Genomic DNA, 16,548 nt, shown 5'->3' on the forward strand with positions numbered 1-16,548 from the left:
GGAGGAAAAAAACAAGAACGTACCTGCCACCATCCAGCATCACATTCTTCTACTCCTCTCCACTGCAGGTAGGCACTGGCTCTCAGACTGCCCTGCAGCCAATCCTGAAGCTGCTCTTATGCACGAGAGCAGCTTCAGGATTGACCTGAGTGCTGTGAATTTGCACTCCCAGACAGGCTGGGACCCTGTATCTGCTCTCTCCAACCCGGCCACGCAGTTCGGGTTGGAGAGAGATTCAGTGCGCATGACGGTTTGGCCGCCCTGGGATGGCTGCCCAAAACATCATGCAACCTGATAACAGGTCCCACCACTCCCCCTCCAGTAGGTTAACCTTCTGGCCCCAACAGGTTTCAAACCAGTTTTTTTATCGTTTTATTTTTCCCATTTTTGAGGGTGCTGGCGGGGGGGGGGGGGAATCGGGGGGGGGGGGTTGGGGCGCGAGGGTCCTCCGCCATAGCAGAGGAGCCGCTGCTGAAGATAAGGCAAGTTTGATGCACAGATTACAGCCAGCTCTGCCATGTACCTCAGAAGTTTACATTTACCCTTTGCTAAGGATTCAAAATTTCCCAATTTTAATTCAGCCTCGTAGTTGTTTTTTCTCTGCTTAGAAAAACCAAATAACCAAGTAAGTCAAACATGGCCCCCGAGCTCAATTATGCTGCTTGCATAATTGCAACATAATTCATTGTTGGAAATTATACGCATAATTGTTGCGTCAAGTTTACATTTTGCGGGCCTTTTTCTATGGACTATGGCATTGTGGGGGGAAAAACACTAACTGAGGCCTGAGGCTCGGGCCTAAAACTCAGGATCAGGGCTTTTAACAACCGGTATAACCCTCAGCAGGGGCTATAAGGCTATATAATGGAAGAAATCAGGGCACTCTGCTGCAGGTACACATACGTTTGAGAAACAAATTTACTACAAAGAAGACCACGGCTAAAGTTTCTCGTTTAACATCTTGCACAATATGATATTTTTCTATTGGTGTTTTTGTATGCCTGTAAGAAGAAATTCCAAAGAAATAGGACTGAAGTGCTGAAAAGCTGAAAATGCTCTTATAGGATTTATTGAATCATAAAGTGAATTCGAGTTACTTCAGCCATAAGCAAGTCCGTGTACTTTCCTCACGAATGAATAAACGTGTAATATCATCCTTGTTTGCCCTCTAGTGGTCAATGTAAAGAACGCACGCTAACAATGCATGATAGGATTTATTTTGCATTACTTTGTAATGGTTTTACCTTTCTACCCAGAATCTAACTGACCACAGTGGTGTAACAATAGCCCCCACGGTGCAGTTGAGGGGAGTGGGGGAGGGGGGGGGGGGGAGGCTCCCGCACCAGGGGTGGGGGGCCCCCGGCACTGTGCACAGGTGAGGCTAAGAGCTCCTGACTAAGTCCGAAGCGTGGATGCCCTTTCCATACACTTTGCAGGTCCCCCCCCGCAATTTTCATCACGTCACTGACTCACCAGTGAATGAATGCACGTCAACATAACTCTACTGGCCTGTAGACGATATAAGGACGTTGTACACTGCACAAAACACACTCCTTCACAAAAACCATGACAATTACAAACCTCGACTTGGCAAAAACGCCAGAAAAGCCCAAATCCCTAGCGTAAGGCTCCGAGACCAACTTTGCTTCTGCCCATCTTGCCAAACTTGCCACCCCAATGCTGAACTGCCCCGTGCCCCGCCCATTACGTTTAACCAGAAATGCACCAAACAAAATGCATACGGTTGTCAGCTAAAGGTCATGGTGTGGGTGCATTTTGAAGCTCTGGCTGTCGTATAAACGCATCGGCCCTGAAACTTTTCATGTGGCGAGGGAATAGCATTCATTGAACGCAACAATGACTCCCATTTGCTCTTCGAATAGTTATACGTAAAAGCAGGGCACAAGTCGTAAAAAAAGAAGTGGGCGGGACGCTGTCACCGGAAGTGACGGCACGACAGGAAGTGACGTCACGAAAGGTGCTGAGCTCCTCTTCCCAGAGAGGCCAAAGAGTGAAGTCCAGCTGTTTGGCAGGAAGGTTGGCGTCCCCCGGTAAAATAAGTGGGGGGACGCCGTCCACCCGCGTGGTACCCCGATTCGAGCCCTGCGTAAAAGTACAATAGTGCTGACAGTTACTCACTCTTTCCATCCACTGGAAGAGGTGGGGAGTGAGAGGGCACAAAAAGCCAACAATGACGTGTACACGCCAACTATTAGCAGGACCACTGGAATTATGCGACGGGGTGGGTCAAAATATGGAACAGCATTTACTAAATTACGCAGCTAAAGACGACAAAAAAAGCAGTGTAACGTGGCACATTTTGCAACAGTATTACTGCTTTATTTTGCCTTTTTTACACACAGTCACACTGTCTGAGCAAAGGTTCCACCTCATCAGTAACAGTTTAACACTCACATCCAGCAATAGGCAACTGAAAAGTGACCAGTCAACTTTTGCAAAGGGCCTTTCAATGCACTGAAACACGTGTTGCTGCACTTAAATTTTTTTTTGGATTCGTTTGGGCTAGAAACATTTTCTTTTTATACAAAAACCTGTAAATTATGCACCTGAAGATTGATTATGTGGCAAATCCATAATTATGCGGAAAATGGTGTGGCCACAGTATCGCATAATTACAGTGGCTCTGACTATTAGGTATAGCTCCGTAGAGAGGAAAGAATGAGATTAGCAAAATGATTGGCTACATCTTCACTTTCACACCCTCACATGCATCGCTCCTCGCTGTTGGATGCAGGAGCCGGGCATCAATCTCTGCGCGTGGATCACATGGTTGGTTGGGCCTGATGAGGGATCGGTGTTTCACCGCATGTATTTATTTATGTGATTTTATATAGTGCCGTCATTACACAGAGGTGTCTGAGCGCTTTACAATAAAGCGAAGAAGGTTACATGAGAAATTAAGAGTAGTAGGGTAGCAGTGGACAATACATATAGCTACTATGGTTACTCATGGTGAGAGTTACATTTTTACAAATTACATATTAATTACAGGTTACATATTTAGAAAAGTTAGAGCGATTCAGGATACACAGATAGATATTTCGTATTTGAAAAGCTAAATACAAGTTAACTTAAGTTACAGAGTTATAGCTCTCGAGAGTGTTCTCTAACAGTCAGGGTCATGCCATTAAATGCAAGGGCGTATGCCTGGTGGGGAGCCTGGTGAGGAGCGTAATTGTGAAAAATACCACAGGTTCAAATTCTACAGGTCTCTTCCGCTGTTCACAGTCCGTAGCTGGGACTTGTGGACTAATGCGTCCACTGTAGGGACCCGTGGGACCCGTGATTGACCTCATGGTCACAGGTGAAAATCCCGGCAGGTCTGCTCAGCCGTTCATCCTTCGAAGGTTGATAAAATGAGTACCATTGAGTTGGGTAACAAAATACATCTGTTATTCAGTGCCAACAAGCCTACAGGTGAACGTGCGCTTAACAAATGCGCCTGCTGGTAATCCAGAATGCCAACTTTGAAAGAAGTTCAAAGTCCTTAAGCTGTGCTTTGCATTTCAACTTCTGATGGAGTAACACCAGTAAGAGGCAGGGCCGGCGCTAGGCATGGGCATTGTGGGCAGCTGTCCAGGGCCTCGCACTCTACCTACCAGGATGGGGCCCCGCACAATGGCAACACCCCACCAGTCCTCGTTTACCCAAGCCAATCAAAGTGAAAGAAATGCGTCTCTTTACAATTGGGCTCATGGGAGGGGGGCCCCCTCCTAGGGCCTCTAAGGGATGGTGTGGGAAGGCCTAGGGGAGGGGGGACACCTCTTGGGCTGCCCATTCAGAGACTCCGCAGGGCGCCCATTGTCAGCACTTTAGCCCACACAGGTTTAACTCAGCCCCCAAGCAATTCTCACACCTTCAGTCCGAAATGGTCTGTACAAGAGATGCTTGGGTGGCTGAGAGGAGGAGCTGCAGCCCAGTTGGAGTATGCACAAAGCACCTTCCCCTAGATCAGAAGGTGTCACTTATGTAAATTTCAGGGGACTCGTACATTCCTTTTTGCCCAGGGCCCCGAAAATCCTAGGAACGGCCCTGGTCAGAGGTTAAACATACAAGGTTTTCTGTATTCAAAAAGGAAATGCACCATAGTGAAAATGGAAACACCGTAGTTCAAGCAGAAGGCGCCATCTAGTGGCATTAGGGTGTCAGTGCGTCGTCATTCTTAAGGAAAGCAGCTGTGCTTGCAAATATATAATGAATTATTTGTCGCACGGTCTCTACACCTTCAAAAAGTGTTCCAACTTGCCTGAGTAACCTTTATCAACACTATAACCGAAGCCACAGGAATTTTATGAATTGAGATTAGCAGCACTGGCATCTTTTTTATGATACATATAAGGCAGGGTTTGGCCTTGCTGCTTGAGAGCCCATACCCAGTGGTGGTTAGTAACAGGAATTCTGTGGCAGGGTTGGACCAAATTATGTGTCCGGGTTAACTATGATATGAGGTAAGAAAAGGCAACTTATGAGGCGTAATGTTACACATTTTGAGATAGTATTACTTTACTATTTTGTCTTTTTGACACTTATTAATAATGTATTGGCAAAGGTTTTTCCTAATCAGTACCAGGTCAACCCCCGAATACAGCAATATGCAAATGACTGGCCAGCCTTTGCAAAGGGCCTTTCAATTGCCCGTCAACATGTGTTGCCACGTTTTTTTTTAACTTTATGAAGCGATTGAGCTGGAATTATTTTTTGTTAAAATTTGCACATTATGCAGTAGATGATGAGTTATGTGGCAAATCTATACTTATGCGGCGCCACAGGAACGCATAATTTCAGTGGCCCAGACTATACCCTTCTTCGACATTCTTTTGGTCTTCCTTTTAGTCAGCCTTACCTTCTGCACAGGCTCAATGCTCAGATCCATGTAACGGCCAATTTCTGACACCTTGTGAGAGGCCCTTGCAGTTGGAAACATTTTGAGTGGCGTCCAATTTGACCTCTAAACCCAAAGAAGAAAATTGATTTTTAATACTTAGAAAAATATTTTTTATTCAAAAGATACATTTAAAATAGATTCAAAGGGTATTAAAAACGTTACTAAAACCTTTCGTTATGTGGCACTTTTATTTAAAGTGCTTCTGATACAACATTTCTGTCACAATTATTGTTATTAAGTAATGGTAACTGGACTTATTTGATCAAATTATGAAAGATGGAAGGATGACCTTACTTGTCACTCCTTGTAATCGCACTCTGCAGACTATGGACGGGAGTGAGAGGCAAAGTAAAGAGGCATCCGTCCCTTGACGATTGTGTGACTTCAGGAAGATGCTTACACTCCTACCCCGGTTTCAGAGAATGTACTAATGAAACGGAAAACTCTGAGTGTGGTTACAAGAAGCTGCAAATAAGGTCGCCGAGTAAGATGCCTCCACTCAAATTATACGAACTCACAAAAATGAGTGGTTAGGTTCAAGTGTGGAATCTTAGTCCTGAGGCAGGCCGACCGACCCATAGATGCGAATCAACAGGCCGAAACATGTTGACAGATAGCCTATAAATAGGATAATGGGGCATTAATATCCGGATTCATCACTGGTTTTTATTTTAATCCTAATCCTGCCTAGGGGGCCCAATAATAAAGAGAAACCAGGGACGTCCCTTAGGTAGTTTTAATGAGATTTTCTGCACTGTGGATCCCCATAAATGTAAGTATTGTCTTTCCCCTTAACCCCTTGCTCCGTCTCTGGCGTTGATCTGTGCAGAGATGTTGAAGCATGCCCAATAATGAAGCATGCCACTACTAGTGGGTGAGGGTATTGTAATAAAACCTTGTGGTTTTTCATGAAAGAGAGGCAAACCGCCCCCACCCCATTTTTACTACCTCCTTTTCTCTTTTTGTGTGTGAATTCAAGGTTATTCAAGAGGGAGGACGGAAAAGGAGATGTACCTCTCACCCCTCTTCTGCTGTGTATTAATATTAAAACATATGCATGAACAGATATACGAGATCCTTGTCTTGTGGCACAAGTTATGCTTTGCAGTCAACACTAAGAAATACTTTTAAGATGTGCAGCATTCATCTTTTAGAAATCCTACATGCACCCCTAGCAAACACTGGCAAAGGTAATACATCTGGCATGTATTTTGAGTCCTGAGTAAAACATTCAAGAAAGTCTTTCTGCAGTGGAAATACAAAACAGAAAACAATTGCTTCTGAATGCAATGTATCTATGAGATAAATAATGTAATGTGTGATGATTCAGTGTACTTGTAAAATGTAAAATAATCCCTCATGCATACGAGTGCAAGCCCTCTATAGGAGGCAGAATGATGGATCGAAGAGCCAATAGAATAGGGTGAGAGAAATACTCCTCAGGCTAGAGCCAACACCCACTCTATGTATACTGTAATAACATGGTAACAGTAGGCCAGGCAGACAGCTGTGCTGTCATGCAAGACAGTTCGGCTGAACTGTTCCCATTGGAGCAGGATCAGGGCTGATTTGCATATGGCTGGGTACAAACTGAGGTGGCATGGTGTGCAAAATGAAGATGGGCTGGGATGTGGACCGAGTAATTACAGTGGGTAAAATTAATTCAAGCATTCCATCCATCACTTTTCCTGCATACTTGAGTGTGGCAGGTATGCCCAAACGTCGGTCTCATGCTTACTGTCACTGGAATCAAGCTGTACCCGGCTGATGAGCCCATACCTAGGGTGAAAATGGTCCTAAGTTGCTTATATTCTATTTCAGCGAGGACCTGGCGTGGTCCTTCAGGATGAACTGTTTCCATTGGAGCAGGGAGAAGACTGATATGCATATGGCTGAGTCGAAACTGAAGTTGCATGGTGTGCGAAATAAGAATGGACTGGGATGCGGACCTGTCCGTCACATTTTTTGCATTCTTTAATGACAGACCTAAACAAGAAATTCCAGGCCTTATTTTTGTGTGCAACAATAACAGACAGTTGCCTAGGACATTATCAACAGACAATGTCAGACTGTGCCTGCACTCAGCTAATGTGCCCACCCTTACTAGGAAGGCCCATAGCCTGTGTGTAAAGTAACTGTACACATTTCACCTACAACCTTAGTTGTAATTTGCATCTTTCCAGCCCCCTAGCTCCAGTCACTTTATCATGAAAGTATAAATGAGGCAATCAAAAAGTTATTAATCTTCTTCAGAATGTTAGGTGCGAGTTGCAGCCTCGGTAAGCTTTGCCAAAAGACAAAAGGTCTGCTTTTCTTATTAGGTGAGGTGTTTTGTAATAGTTGTGTGACTTGGGGTGTGTTGCCACCTGCTTTCCAAGAAGTACAAGCCATGTAATTCATAATGAGAAAACATCCTGGGCCACAGGAATGTGGAAGCTGGGTGTAGGGCCCTTTTCCTGAACAGACTTTAATGGCAGAGTTAAGTTGTAGATTTAAAGAATTTGAATAATCTGGATCACGAGAGAGGAAGCTTCTGTGAAAATTGAAGATCATGAGGAAGGATATCGAACGTGATACTTCTGATACAGTGAACAAATAATAAAGGCTCCTTGCATATTTATACTTCAAATGAAGACATTATGAACACATCTCCACCACAGCATTAATAACTGAGGTGGGTTGATAAACCATGGACAGGTCTACCAAATATTACTCAATCCATCCCCATGAGAAACATATTGGAGATTGGAACACGTAAATATATATTTGTGTTCTTATCAGAATTGTTTGTCCTGAAGAAGGTGGAGAGAATATATAAAACCACCGAAACGCCGCGTCAACAATTTTGAGCTATAGTTTGGATAAAATATGGCATTGAACATTTGAGATTTTTTTACTATTTGTTTTTAACTATTTGTGTATTTTTAGTATTGTGCTACAGAATTATTAGAAAAAGTGACAACTTGAAAAGTAGTGGTTGCGCTTTGAAAGTAAGACATTTATCAAGGAATTTTTATATATGTAAGATTTCTATTCTCTCTTCAACTCAACACAATTCAGTATTATATATACTATGTTATAATTTTATATATGAACAAATGTGTAAAACAAAATCTGACCTTTTTAGATAATACATTGGTTGGTGTTTAGTGACAATATTTTCACGTTAACTGGTGATAAAGGTTTTACTTTTCTATTAGAAGTCATATGGTATGGAAGATATGTGTCAGTGAGTGAGTGCCAAGGAAAGGGAGTCTATCCATTAGTGGATTTGCTTTAAAGAAGACTGCAAAAAACATGAATCAGAAGATGAAGCTTGGATTTTAAGTGGTGAACCTGAAGACACACCCACTAAACATTGCTTGGTTGATTCTTTTAACATAGGGCTAGTATTTCTCTTGCATCTTCAATAAAGTTTGTGTGTGCTCATGTCTTTCCTTTGTGATAAAAAAGCTGCAAATTCAACAAGATCCTATATTAACGGCAAAGTAAAACAAATTAAGGTACAACAGTGGTTAAAGGATAGCCCTGTGTCTTTTTAACATGCTAAGACATTCAAACAGCAAGTAATTCCTAAATTTAAAAAAATCCACAAACCAGCAATTAAAATGTTATTCTGTCAGCAAAGTAAAACCTTAAAAGTGCACATATTTGCTGTAGTCTAACAAAAGGTCTACTTCCCACCATCATTAAAAGCAAATGGGAACTCAAATGGGACAATGTAACCATTCATGAAAAGCCATGACCACAACGGGCAGCCCATGCAAGCGATGGATAACCATGAAAAATATGTGACAACCAAAGATTGAACAGGGCTGATCCAAAGGCCTCTTCGTCTTTACACTTCTTAATGTACTTCTTTGTAGAATTAATGGTTTGAGGTTCTCACTATAAATTAAACTCAAGGCATATCTAAAAATGAACTTTGCTACTCTTCAACTTTTTCAAAGAATCTTTTATCCTTTTTAATAAGGTGTTAAAACACCTCAACATGTATTGTTTCTATTCTAATCACTGTATTCAAGTGATTTCTGTTCTTTCATCAGAGTGAGTACTAGTTAGTGAGATTTCGGGACTTTATTGCACATAATAGCAATTAACTTTTGTATTCTCCTGGACACCTCCCATTTCTTCTGTTCTGTGGGACAGACTATCACGTTTAGTCTTAGACAGATGGTAAGCATATCTAACCTCCAAGGATCTACTTAGAAGAATGGAGAACCATCAATAATCTTACAGTAAATGGGAACAAAACATTTCAGAATTTGGTTCCCACATTTTGCTAAATTAACTACTCATCACCCACCTTTCAGAGCCACTGTGCCCCTCAAAAGCCAGCAAACTGCTTTGCATACACATGGATGCTGAACCTGCCACAAATACACAGGAGCACACAAATTACCTGGACCACAGTTACTTAACCCCTTGGCTGCGGGGCACATTCCCCCGCTGTGCTGGGGGGCGGGGGGGGGGCGCGTAAAGCGCCCCGGTGCTCATGGCGAGGTCAGCTCGTCATGAGCTACGGCGCTCCGGTGCTCATGATGAGCTGAGCTCGTCATGGTCACACCCGTTCCCATAGAACGTTCAGCACAGCAGGGGAATCAGCCCAGCGTGCGAGCGTTCCACGGAACGGGCAAGGTCATGACGAGCTCAGCTCGTCATGAGCACCGGAGCGCCGTAGCTCATGACGAGCTGAGCTCGTCATGAGCACCCAAGGGGTTAAAGCAAAAACCTTTCAAGGGATGGAAAAATATTTATTCAATCCAAACCTGGCAACTTTATTTATTGCCAATTATTTTGTTATTTTTCAAACATTGCTTATACTCTGAATGACAGAAACACACACTGTACATTAAGATATTTAACAGTTTTGTACATGATCTTGACTGAGATCTCTAAACAACCCAGTGCGGAGACAGTGCGTACATTGAAGGTCAGTGTGTGCGGAAGATTCATCGAGTTCACGAAGGAACGAAGGACGAATAAGGGAATTCAATGATGGTTACAACCTTTCGTGACTAAGCCGCCGAACGGCACACCCAAGATTGTCCACACAAAACGACTGAATCCCCCGGTGCCCACAACAGCACACCTCCTTCTTCCTAAAAAAAGTCTGACACAAAGAATTTAAGCCCTGATGAGAGACCAGGGACGACTGTCCTGGTCTTGAAACGCGTCGGCAGTTTGTGGTGGAATAACACTTCATTTATAAAGATAACCAGGACCCATTAGTCCAGATATGTTTGAATTGCTATAGTGTTAATCAAAAAGAGACTAGCTTATGCATTATAAGTAGAACAAAGAGTATAAGGACTCAGGTGTGTTTTGTCATGGGATGGGAGCATCTGGTTAGTGTGCTCATGAAGCCCTCACCCACCAACCTAGTTGGTGGCTTGCTTCATCGTCGGGCCCACCCAGTAACACCTAGCGTGTCCCGGGTGTGCTTCAACGCCTGGTTACAGCGGAGCAGGTATGTCGCTGAGTTTGCGGTGAAGAGTGTTGTGAATGTGATGTTAAAACGGCTTGGCGATGGTCCCAGTACCCGAAGGTGAATTAGTCTTTAATATCTGGGCCACCGTCAGCGGTTAAAAATAAGGCTGTAGGATGTTAGAGGCAAGTTACGACCTCCCACATCCATGGTAAGTCAACATGTTTCAGCCAGTGCCTTATGAATATGCTGGCTTTCTTCAGGACTAAATAAAAGTAAGTGTATGTGATTAAACTAGTGGGTGTGTAATTCAGACTATGTGTATACACGCCCTAAAGTGTTTATCTATGTGTGAGAGGGAGGATTCCCTTCTCAAAACACCTGTACATGTAACAAATAGACAAGGACAAAACACACAGGGGGAAAAAGAGTCACTTGAATGTATTGCATTATATACATCTGACTGCCGACTCTGTAGCGAGGAGGGTGCAGGCTATAGGCGGCTGCTAGTGTAATGGTATTGGTGGTACCATTAGGGTGAGGTTCGCACTTATAGTTCGGGGGTGGAGTGGCAAAAACACGGTAGTTACAACCATAGTGCATATATGTGAAGAAAGGGCGCAAGGTTGTTTCTTACGCTAGTTTAAGCAGTATTATGCTCCAAGGTTGTGAAGAGGCAAGGGGTTGACCCTGTAGGAAAGAAAGGTTTTGGCCACTTGGATTAGGAGACCTGTAAGGGAGAAAAGGTAGCGCTTACAAGTGGTCGTGGTGGTTGTTCAGTCATACTCACAGCTTTTCTGGGTAGGATCTGCTCTGGACCTATTGTGCCTCCTTCGCATACCGGTGGCGAATGACCGGTATCGCCAAGCGTTTTATACCATGGTTAATTGGGTAATTGCTTACATCTGTATGGCGGAGGAAAGAGTAGAGAGACTCAAACTGTTGAGTCATGGTGCTCGCAGGGGCGCCCGAGTGTGCACTGCTACACGTGAGTCGCGTTTGCGCATGTGTGTTACCAGCGGCAACAGTGCGCATGTGCGGGCGCTAGTCTTATCTCCGCGCTTGCGCATTGAGAGAAGCGCGCGTATGCGTTCCATTGCGCTTGCGTGCGAGCGGGGCACTGAGTTATTGGCCCATGAAGTGCCAAGGTGCTGCTATGAGTTGTTGGCGCTGGCAAGAGGCGCGCGGAATAGTTAATTATGGAGAAATGTACCTTGCCAATGCGCTGAACTGTTGGCACAATGGTGGGATTAGGGTGAAGTGCTTGGGATATGCACTGAAACCATAGCCACTGGCGGGGAATGTATACTGCCAGGGTGCATGATGGTGGGTGGTACTATTAACATATCATGGGGGGCACCATTAAACCAGTATTAAGAATTGTCGGGCTCTATCTCAGGGGAGATATGTTACGAGGGGGTTCTTAGTAATCCGTGGTAGGCGGAGAAATGCCAGCCCTGGTGGGTTTACAGGGTGGTGCTGTAGGTATAATCCTTAGAGTCATGGGCATGTCAGGGAATTCCAAGGGATGGCGTCATTAAGGCCCTGGGTAGCCGTAGAAAGGTGATATATCCATCGCTGCTCTTTGCTCAGGAGTTTTTTGTCGTTGTCAATTGTGCTCTCTGGGATTTGCTCAATGACCGTCCAGTTTAGGTCGTTGGGTGTGTGGCAGTGGGTGATGAAGTGGTTGGTCAGTCTGCTGATGTTTTTCTTGCATCTTATGGTACTGCAATGCTCTGTTATTCTAGTCTTGACTTTGCGTGTTGTCATCCCCACATATCGGAGGCCACACGTGCATGTGAGAAGGTATATCACATTGCGTGAGTTGCAGTTGGTGTGGTTACGTTGGGTCCAGATTTTATTGGGCTCCAACTCCAGAGTCTTTGTGTGTGTCGTGAGGTGACACACGCTGCAGTCATTGCAGGGGTAGTGTCCTGTGACCTTAGGTAAGCCCCATGCATTCAGGACGGTGTTCGTCGGTTGTTTTTGTTGTGGTCTGGGTCGGGTGCTGACCAATTGGTCTTTGAGATTGTTGCATCGTTTGTATGCAAATCTCGGGGTGTCCCATGTCCTCTGTCCAGAGTTGATTATTCTCCAATGTTTTTTGATGATCTTTGCTACTTCGTTGGACACTGTGTTGTAGGTGGTGACACAGGTGATGGGTTGTTCTTGGTCCTCCTTTATGACATTGTCAAATAAGGCATCACGGTTTTGATTCCTAGCCCTTTTCTGCGTTTTACGGATGATGGCTTTTGGGTAGCCACGGTTTTCCAGTTTGATGGCCAGGTCCGCAGATTGTTGTTTGTAATCTGTGACACTGGTACAGTTTCTACGTATGCGTAGAAACTGACCGAATGGTAGGTTCTCTCTGAGCGGGCGGGGGTGGAAGCTCGTGAAGTGGAGCAGGGAGTTCCTCACAGTTGGCTTGTAATAGGTTGTTGTGACCAATGTCCCGTCTTTGACTCTAATATCCAGGTCTAGGAAGGGGAGCTGTTGGTTGCTGGCTGTGCTGGTAAATCTCAGGTATGGGTCCCTTATGTTGAGCCAGGTCATGAATCTGTCTAAGTCAGTCTGGGATCCCTGCCAGATGACTAAAATGTCATCTATATATCTGTGCCAGTTCAAGATATGATGACTGAAGGGGTTGGTGTCAGTGGCAATGTGGGTGCGTTCAAAGTTGTGTACATACAATCCTGCCACGCTTGGGGCAAAAACGCTGCCCATGGATGTTCCGTTCGTTTGCAAATAGAAGGTACCTTCATATTCAAAGTAATTCTCTTTGAGAGCCAGGGTTGCAATACATTCAAGTGACTCTTTTTTTCCCCCTGTGTGTTTTGTCCTTGTCTATTTGTTACATGTACAGGTGTTTTGAGAAGGGAATCCCCCCTCTCACACATAGATAAACACTTTAGGGCGTGTATACACATAGTCTGAATTACACACCCACTAGTTTAATCACATACACTTACTTTTATTTAGTCCTGAAGAAAGCCAGCATATTCATAAGGCACTGGCTGAAACATGTTGACTTACCATGGATGTGGGAGGTCGTAACTTGCCTCTAACATCCTACAGCCTTATTTTTAACCGCTGACGGTGGCCCAGGTATTAAAGACTAATTCACCTTCGGGTACTGGGACCATCGCCAAGCCGTTTTAACATCACATTCACAACACTCTTCACCGCAAACTCAGCGACATACCTGCTCCGCTGTAACCAGGCGTTGAAGCACACCCGGGACATGCTAGGTGTCACTGGGTGGGCCCGACGAGGAAGCATGCCACCAACTAGGTTGGTGGGTGAGGGCTTCATGAGCACACTAACCAGATGCTCCCATCCCATGACAAAACACACCTGAGTCCTTAAACTCTTTGTCCTACTTATAATGCATAAGCTAGTCTCTTTTTGATTAACACTATATATAAACCCCGGGGATAAGGACTAGCTTTCTGGTCCTCTCTCTCTCTCTTGATACGTAGTCATGTTTGAATTGCTGTCATTTATTTGACAATATTCCCCATGCGCTAGATTCTTCTCAGTTATTGATTACTTTTGTATGTATTATTGTTTTTTGTGTAATGTACTCATTTTTTTGTAGGATGTTTGATGTTGGCATATCATTTATTGACATTGTTTGTTTCTTTATGTACAAAACTGTTAAATATCTTAATGTACAGTGTGTGTTTCTGTCATTCAGAGTATAAGCAATGTTTGAAAAATAACAAAATAATTGGCAATAAATAAAGTTGCCAGGTTTGGATTGAATAAATATTTTTCCATCCCTTGAAAGGTTTTTGATTTAAGTAACTGTGGTCCAGGCAATTTGTGGGTTTCATATTCAAATAAGGCCTAGCCTGAACCACGTTTATACAGGCCTATCTCCTTAGGGTTACAACAAATACACAGCAGGGCACTTTGGCCAGCTACACTCGTTTAACAAGTGAAACTACAGCATCATATCTTACCTTAAATTCCTACTGTGGAACAGTTACATATGTGCTTGGCCATAGAACACCCCTAGGAGGGTAACCTGAAACTAACCCTATTAGTGCCATCTTAGTCAAAAAGCAGTCCAATCAAACATCATAGTTTGAGTTTTGTTTTTTTACTAGTCACAGTTTATTGCAGGGTGATATTCATGATACTCCATCCTAGGTTTAAACATATACACGGTCAGGTGCCCAGTTAGTTGCCACTTCACCTCTTGGCACTCTAAGAATGTGTCAATATCTGCATATTTGCCAATTAGAAGATCCACTCACCTTTTCCCCATTTGTACCACCGAGCTTCTCGTCCAACTCGTTCTCTTCCTCCGCCTCCTCCTCCTCCTCTCGTGCCAGGAGTGCCCGCATGTCCGGAGTCTCAAAGGTTTGCACCACTAGCCCCATCTTGCGGGTGAACTTGCTTTTCATGAGGCAGGAGAGAATGGTGATCTGGTTAGGTACAACCTTGTCAAGGATGGTTCCTTAGAAGAGGGTGGTGGCTCAGTGTTTATAGAGTAAGCAAAGTACGACTTCTCAACTGAGTGAAAGTAAACTTTTCATACACCGGGCTCTGCAGTGAGATTAAGATTTGAGGATCAACCTACAATCAGCCACCTCTGGTGTGAAAAGATCTCCCAGCATTCCCCTGCATTTACTCAAGTACTTGTATCAAAGAAGCAACAATGCAGTGCGGAACAAGTCACTGTGGTCCAGTCTGAAGAGAACGAGGGCTTGCATTAAAGTCTTCAGACTCAAGGTTAGCTAGGAATTGGATAGAGAGAAACTCCGGGATCGTAAGCCCAGATCCATTGCATGCCATCACAACACTTCCAGACCACCCCTCATTTCAGCCATAAAATCAAGTGATTCAAGAGGTTGGCGATTGTAGAAGACTGGTCAATGGCATCTAGGAAACACTAGACTGCTAACCACCATGGGAGTGTGAACTCACTGCATCAGGGATTACCATCTGTGTCATCAATATGAGAATTAATACTTAACCTTATGGTATACGTGTCTCCTTGCCTGACAACATTGTGTGGCTGTATTGGCTCTCTGCTTTCGTTCAGTTCATACTCTTGACCTTGAGTACTAACACCTTTGTTGCTTTACACCCTCTTAGTTCACTCCTCAGGTTAGACTCCACCCTTTCACTTCAGTGTTCGCTACTTTGTCGTGTTTGTATGGTGTTTTTCCTTGTATGGTGGGGTCTTCTGCTACTTGGCGTCCTGAGAATCTGGGCTGGTATCCTGGTTGAGGGCTGGTCAGAATTCCTCCAACGCTGCCCTAAATCAGGACCAGCTCACCCTGACAGTGGGTACCTTATCTCTGCACCAGCTTTTATTTGGAATTCTTGAGCACTGACCTTTCAGGTTAAAATGTACTCACTTTGGACTCCTTCCATCTTTGGCCCTAGATTCCCTCCTCACACCAGGCTGTTAACCCATGATGGTCCATGCCAGGTATTTCTTTATTTTTTAAAAAATATTTTTATTTGAGCACCTCCAGAATAAATATACATAGATAGCATAGATCAAAGGTAATAGTCTCATTATATATGGATATAGCAGCTTAAACGTGCAAAAGAACCTCCAAATGGATTTTTAGGATTCCCTAACAATTTGCTTGTACATTCATGAAAAAATAATGTTAATTTTATTTCTAACAAAAAGTAGAATTCCAACTATGCATTAGAGAAACATCCTAATAAAGTACAGTGATTTAGATCAAATATTTCATTAGAGTGCTGATATTTCTAAAAATCGATAGATACTAAAGCATAGAGTTATAATAGAACGGCAAGCATACATACGTCATTATAAAGTGCAAAGATTTCTAATCATTCTTACAGTGCGGCGTGGACGGATCCTAGTAGAGTTGTACTCCTAGATTAAGCATACATCTTTATAACGTGCTAAGATCTGGATACAGAAACACAAAGTGCTGCCATGCATTACAGGGTAAAGGGCCAAAAAAAAAAGTTTATATTCATGCTCTCGGGATTCCTAAAAGAACAGCGCTGTCTCTGTCGGAGGATTATAAGGCCCATAATGAACCAAAGCTACACTGGACCATAATAGGCAACAAAGTCTTGATTTATAATGTAATCCAAATACTGCTAAGAGGTATTGAATCGCTTTAGACCCCCAACTCTTTTGGCATATGCTTCCTCAAACTGCTTTATTCCGATCATTTTGCTAAGCCATTCTTGATAACTTTGAAACCTAGAG

At 43.7% G+C, this 16,548-nt stretch overlaps 1 protein-coding gene across 2 annotated transcripts in view; it reads right to left on the bottom strand.

Moving 5' to 3' along the window:
- TMEM44 (transmembrane protein 44) overlaps window positions 1-16,548 on the bottom strand; it is a 193,534-nt gene that overhangs the window by 34,904 nt on the left and 142,082 nt on the right. For both annotated transcript variants that reach the window (XM_078666270.1, XM_078666271.1), the window contains exons 7-8: window positions 14,597-14,767; window positions 4,865-4,969 (exon numbers count right to left, since the gene is read on the bottom strand). In XM_078666270.1, coding sequence (XP_078522396.1) covers window positions 4,865-4,969; window positions 14,597-14,767 — 276 coding nt within the window. The remainder of the gene's footprint in view (window positions 1-4,864; window positions 4,970-14,596; window positions 14,768-16,548) is intronic.

The sequence above is a fragment of the Lissotriton helveticus genome, chromosome 11 (assembly GCF_964261635.1).
Source record: "Lissotriton helveticus chromosome 11, aLisHel1.1, whole genome shotgun sequence".
In the NCBI taxonomy this organism is placed as follows: Eukaryota; Metazoa; Chordata; class Amphibia; order Caudata; family Salamandridae; genus Lissotriton; species Lissotriton helveticus.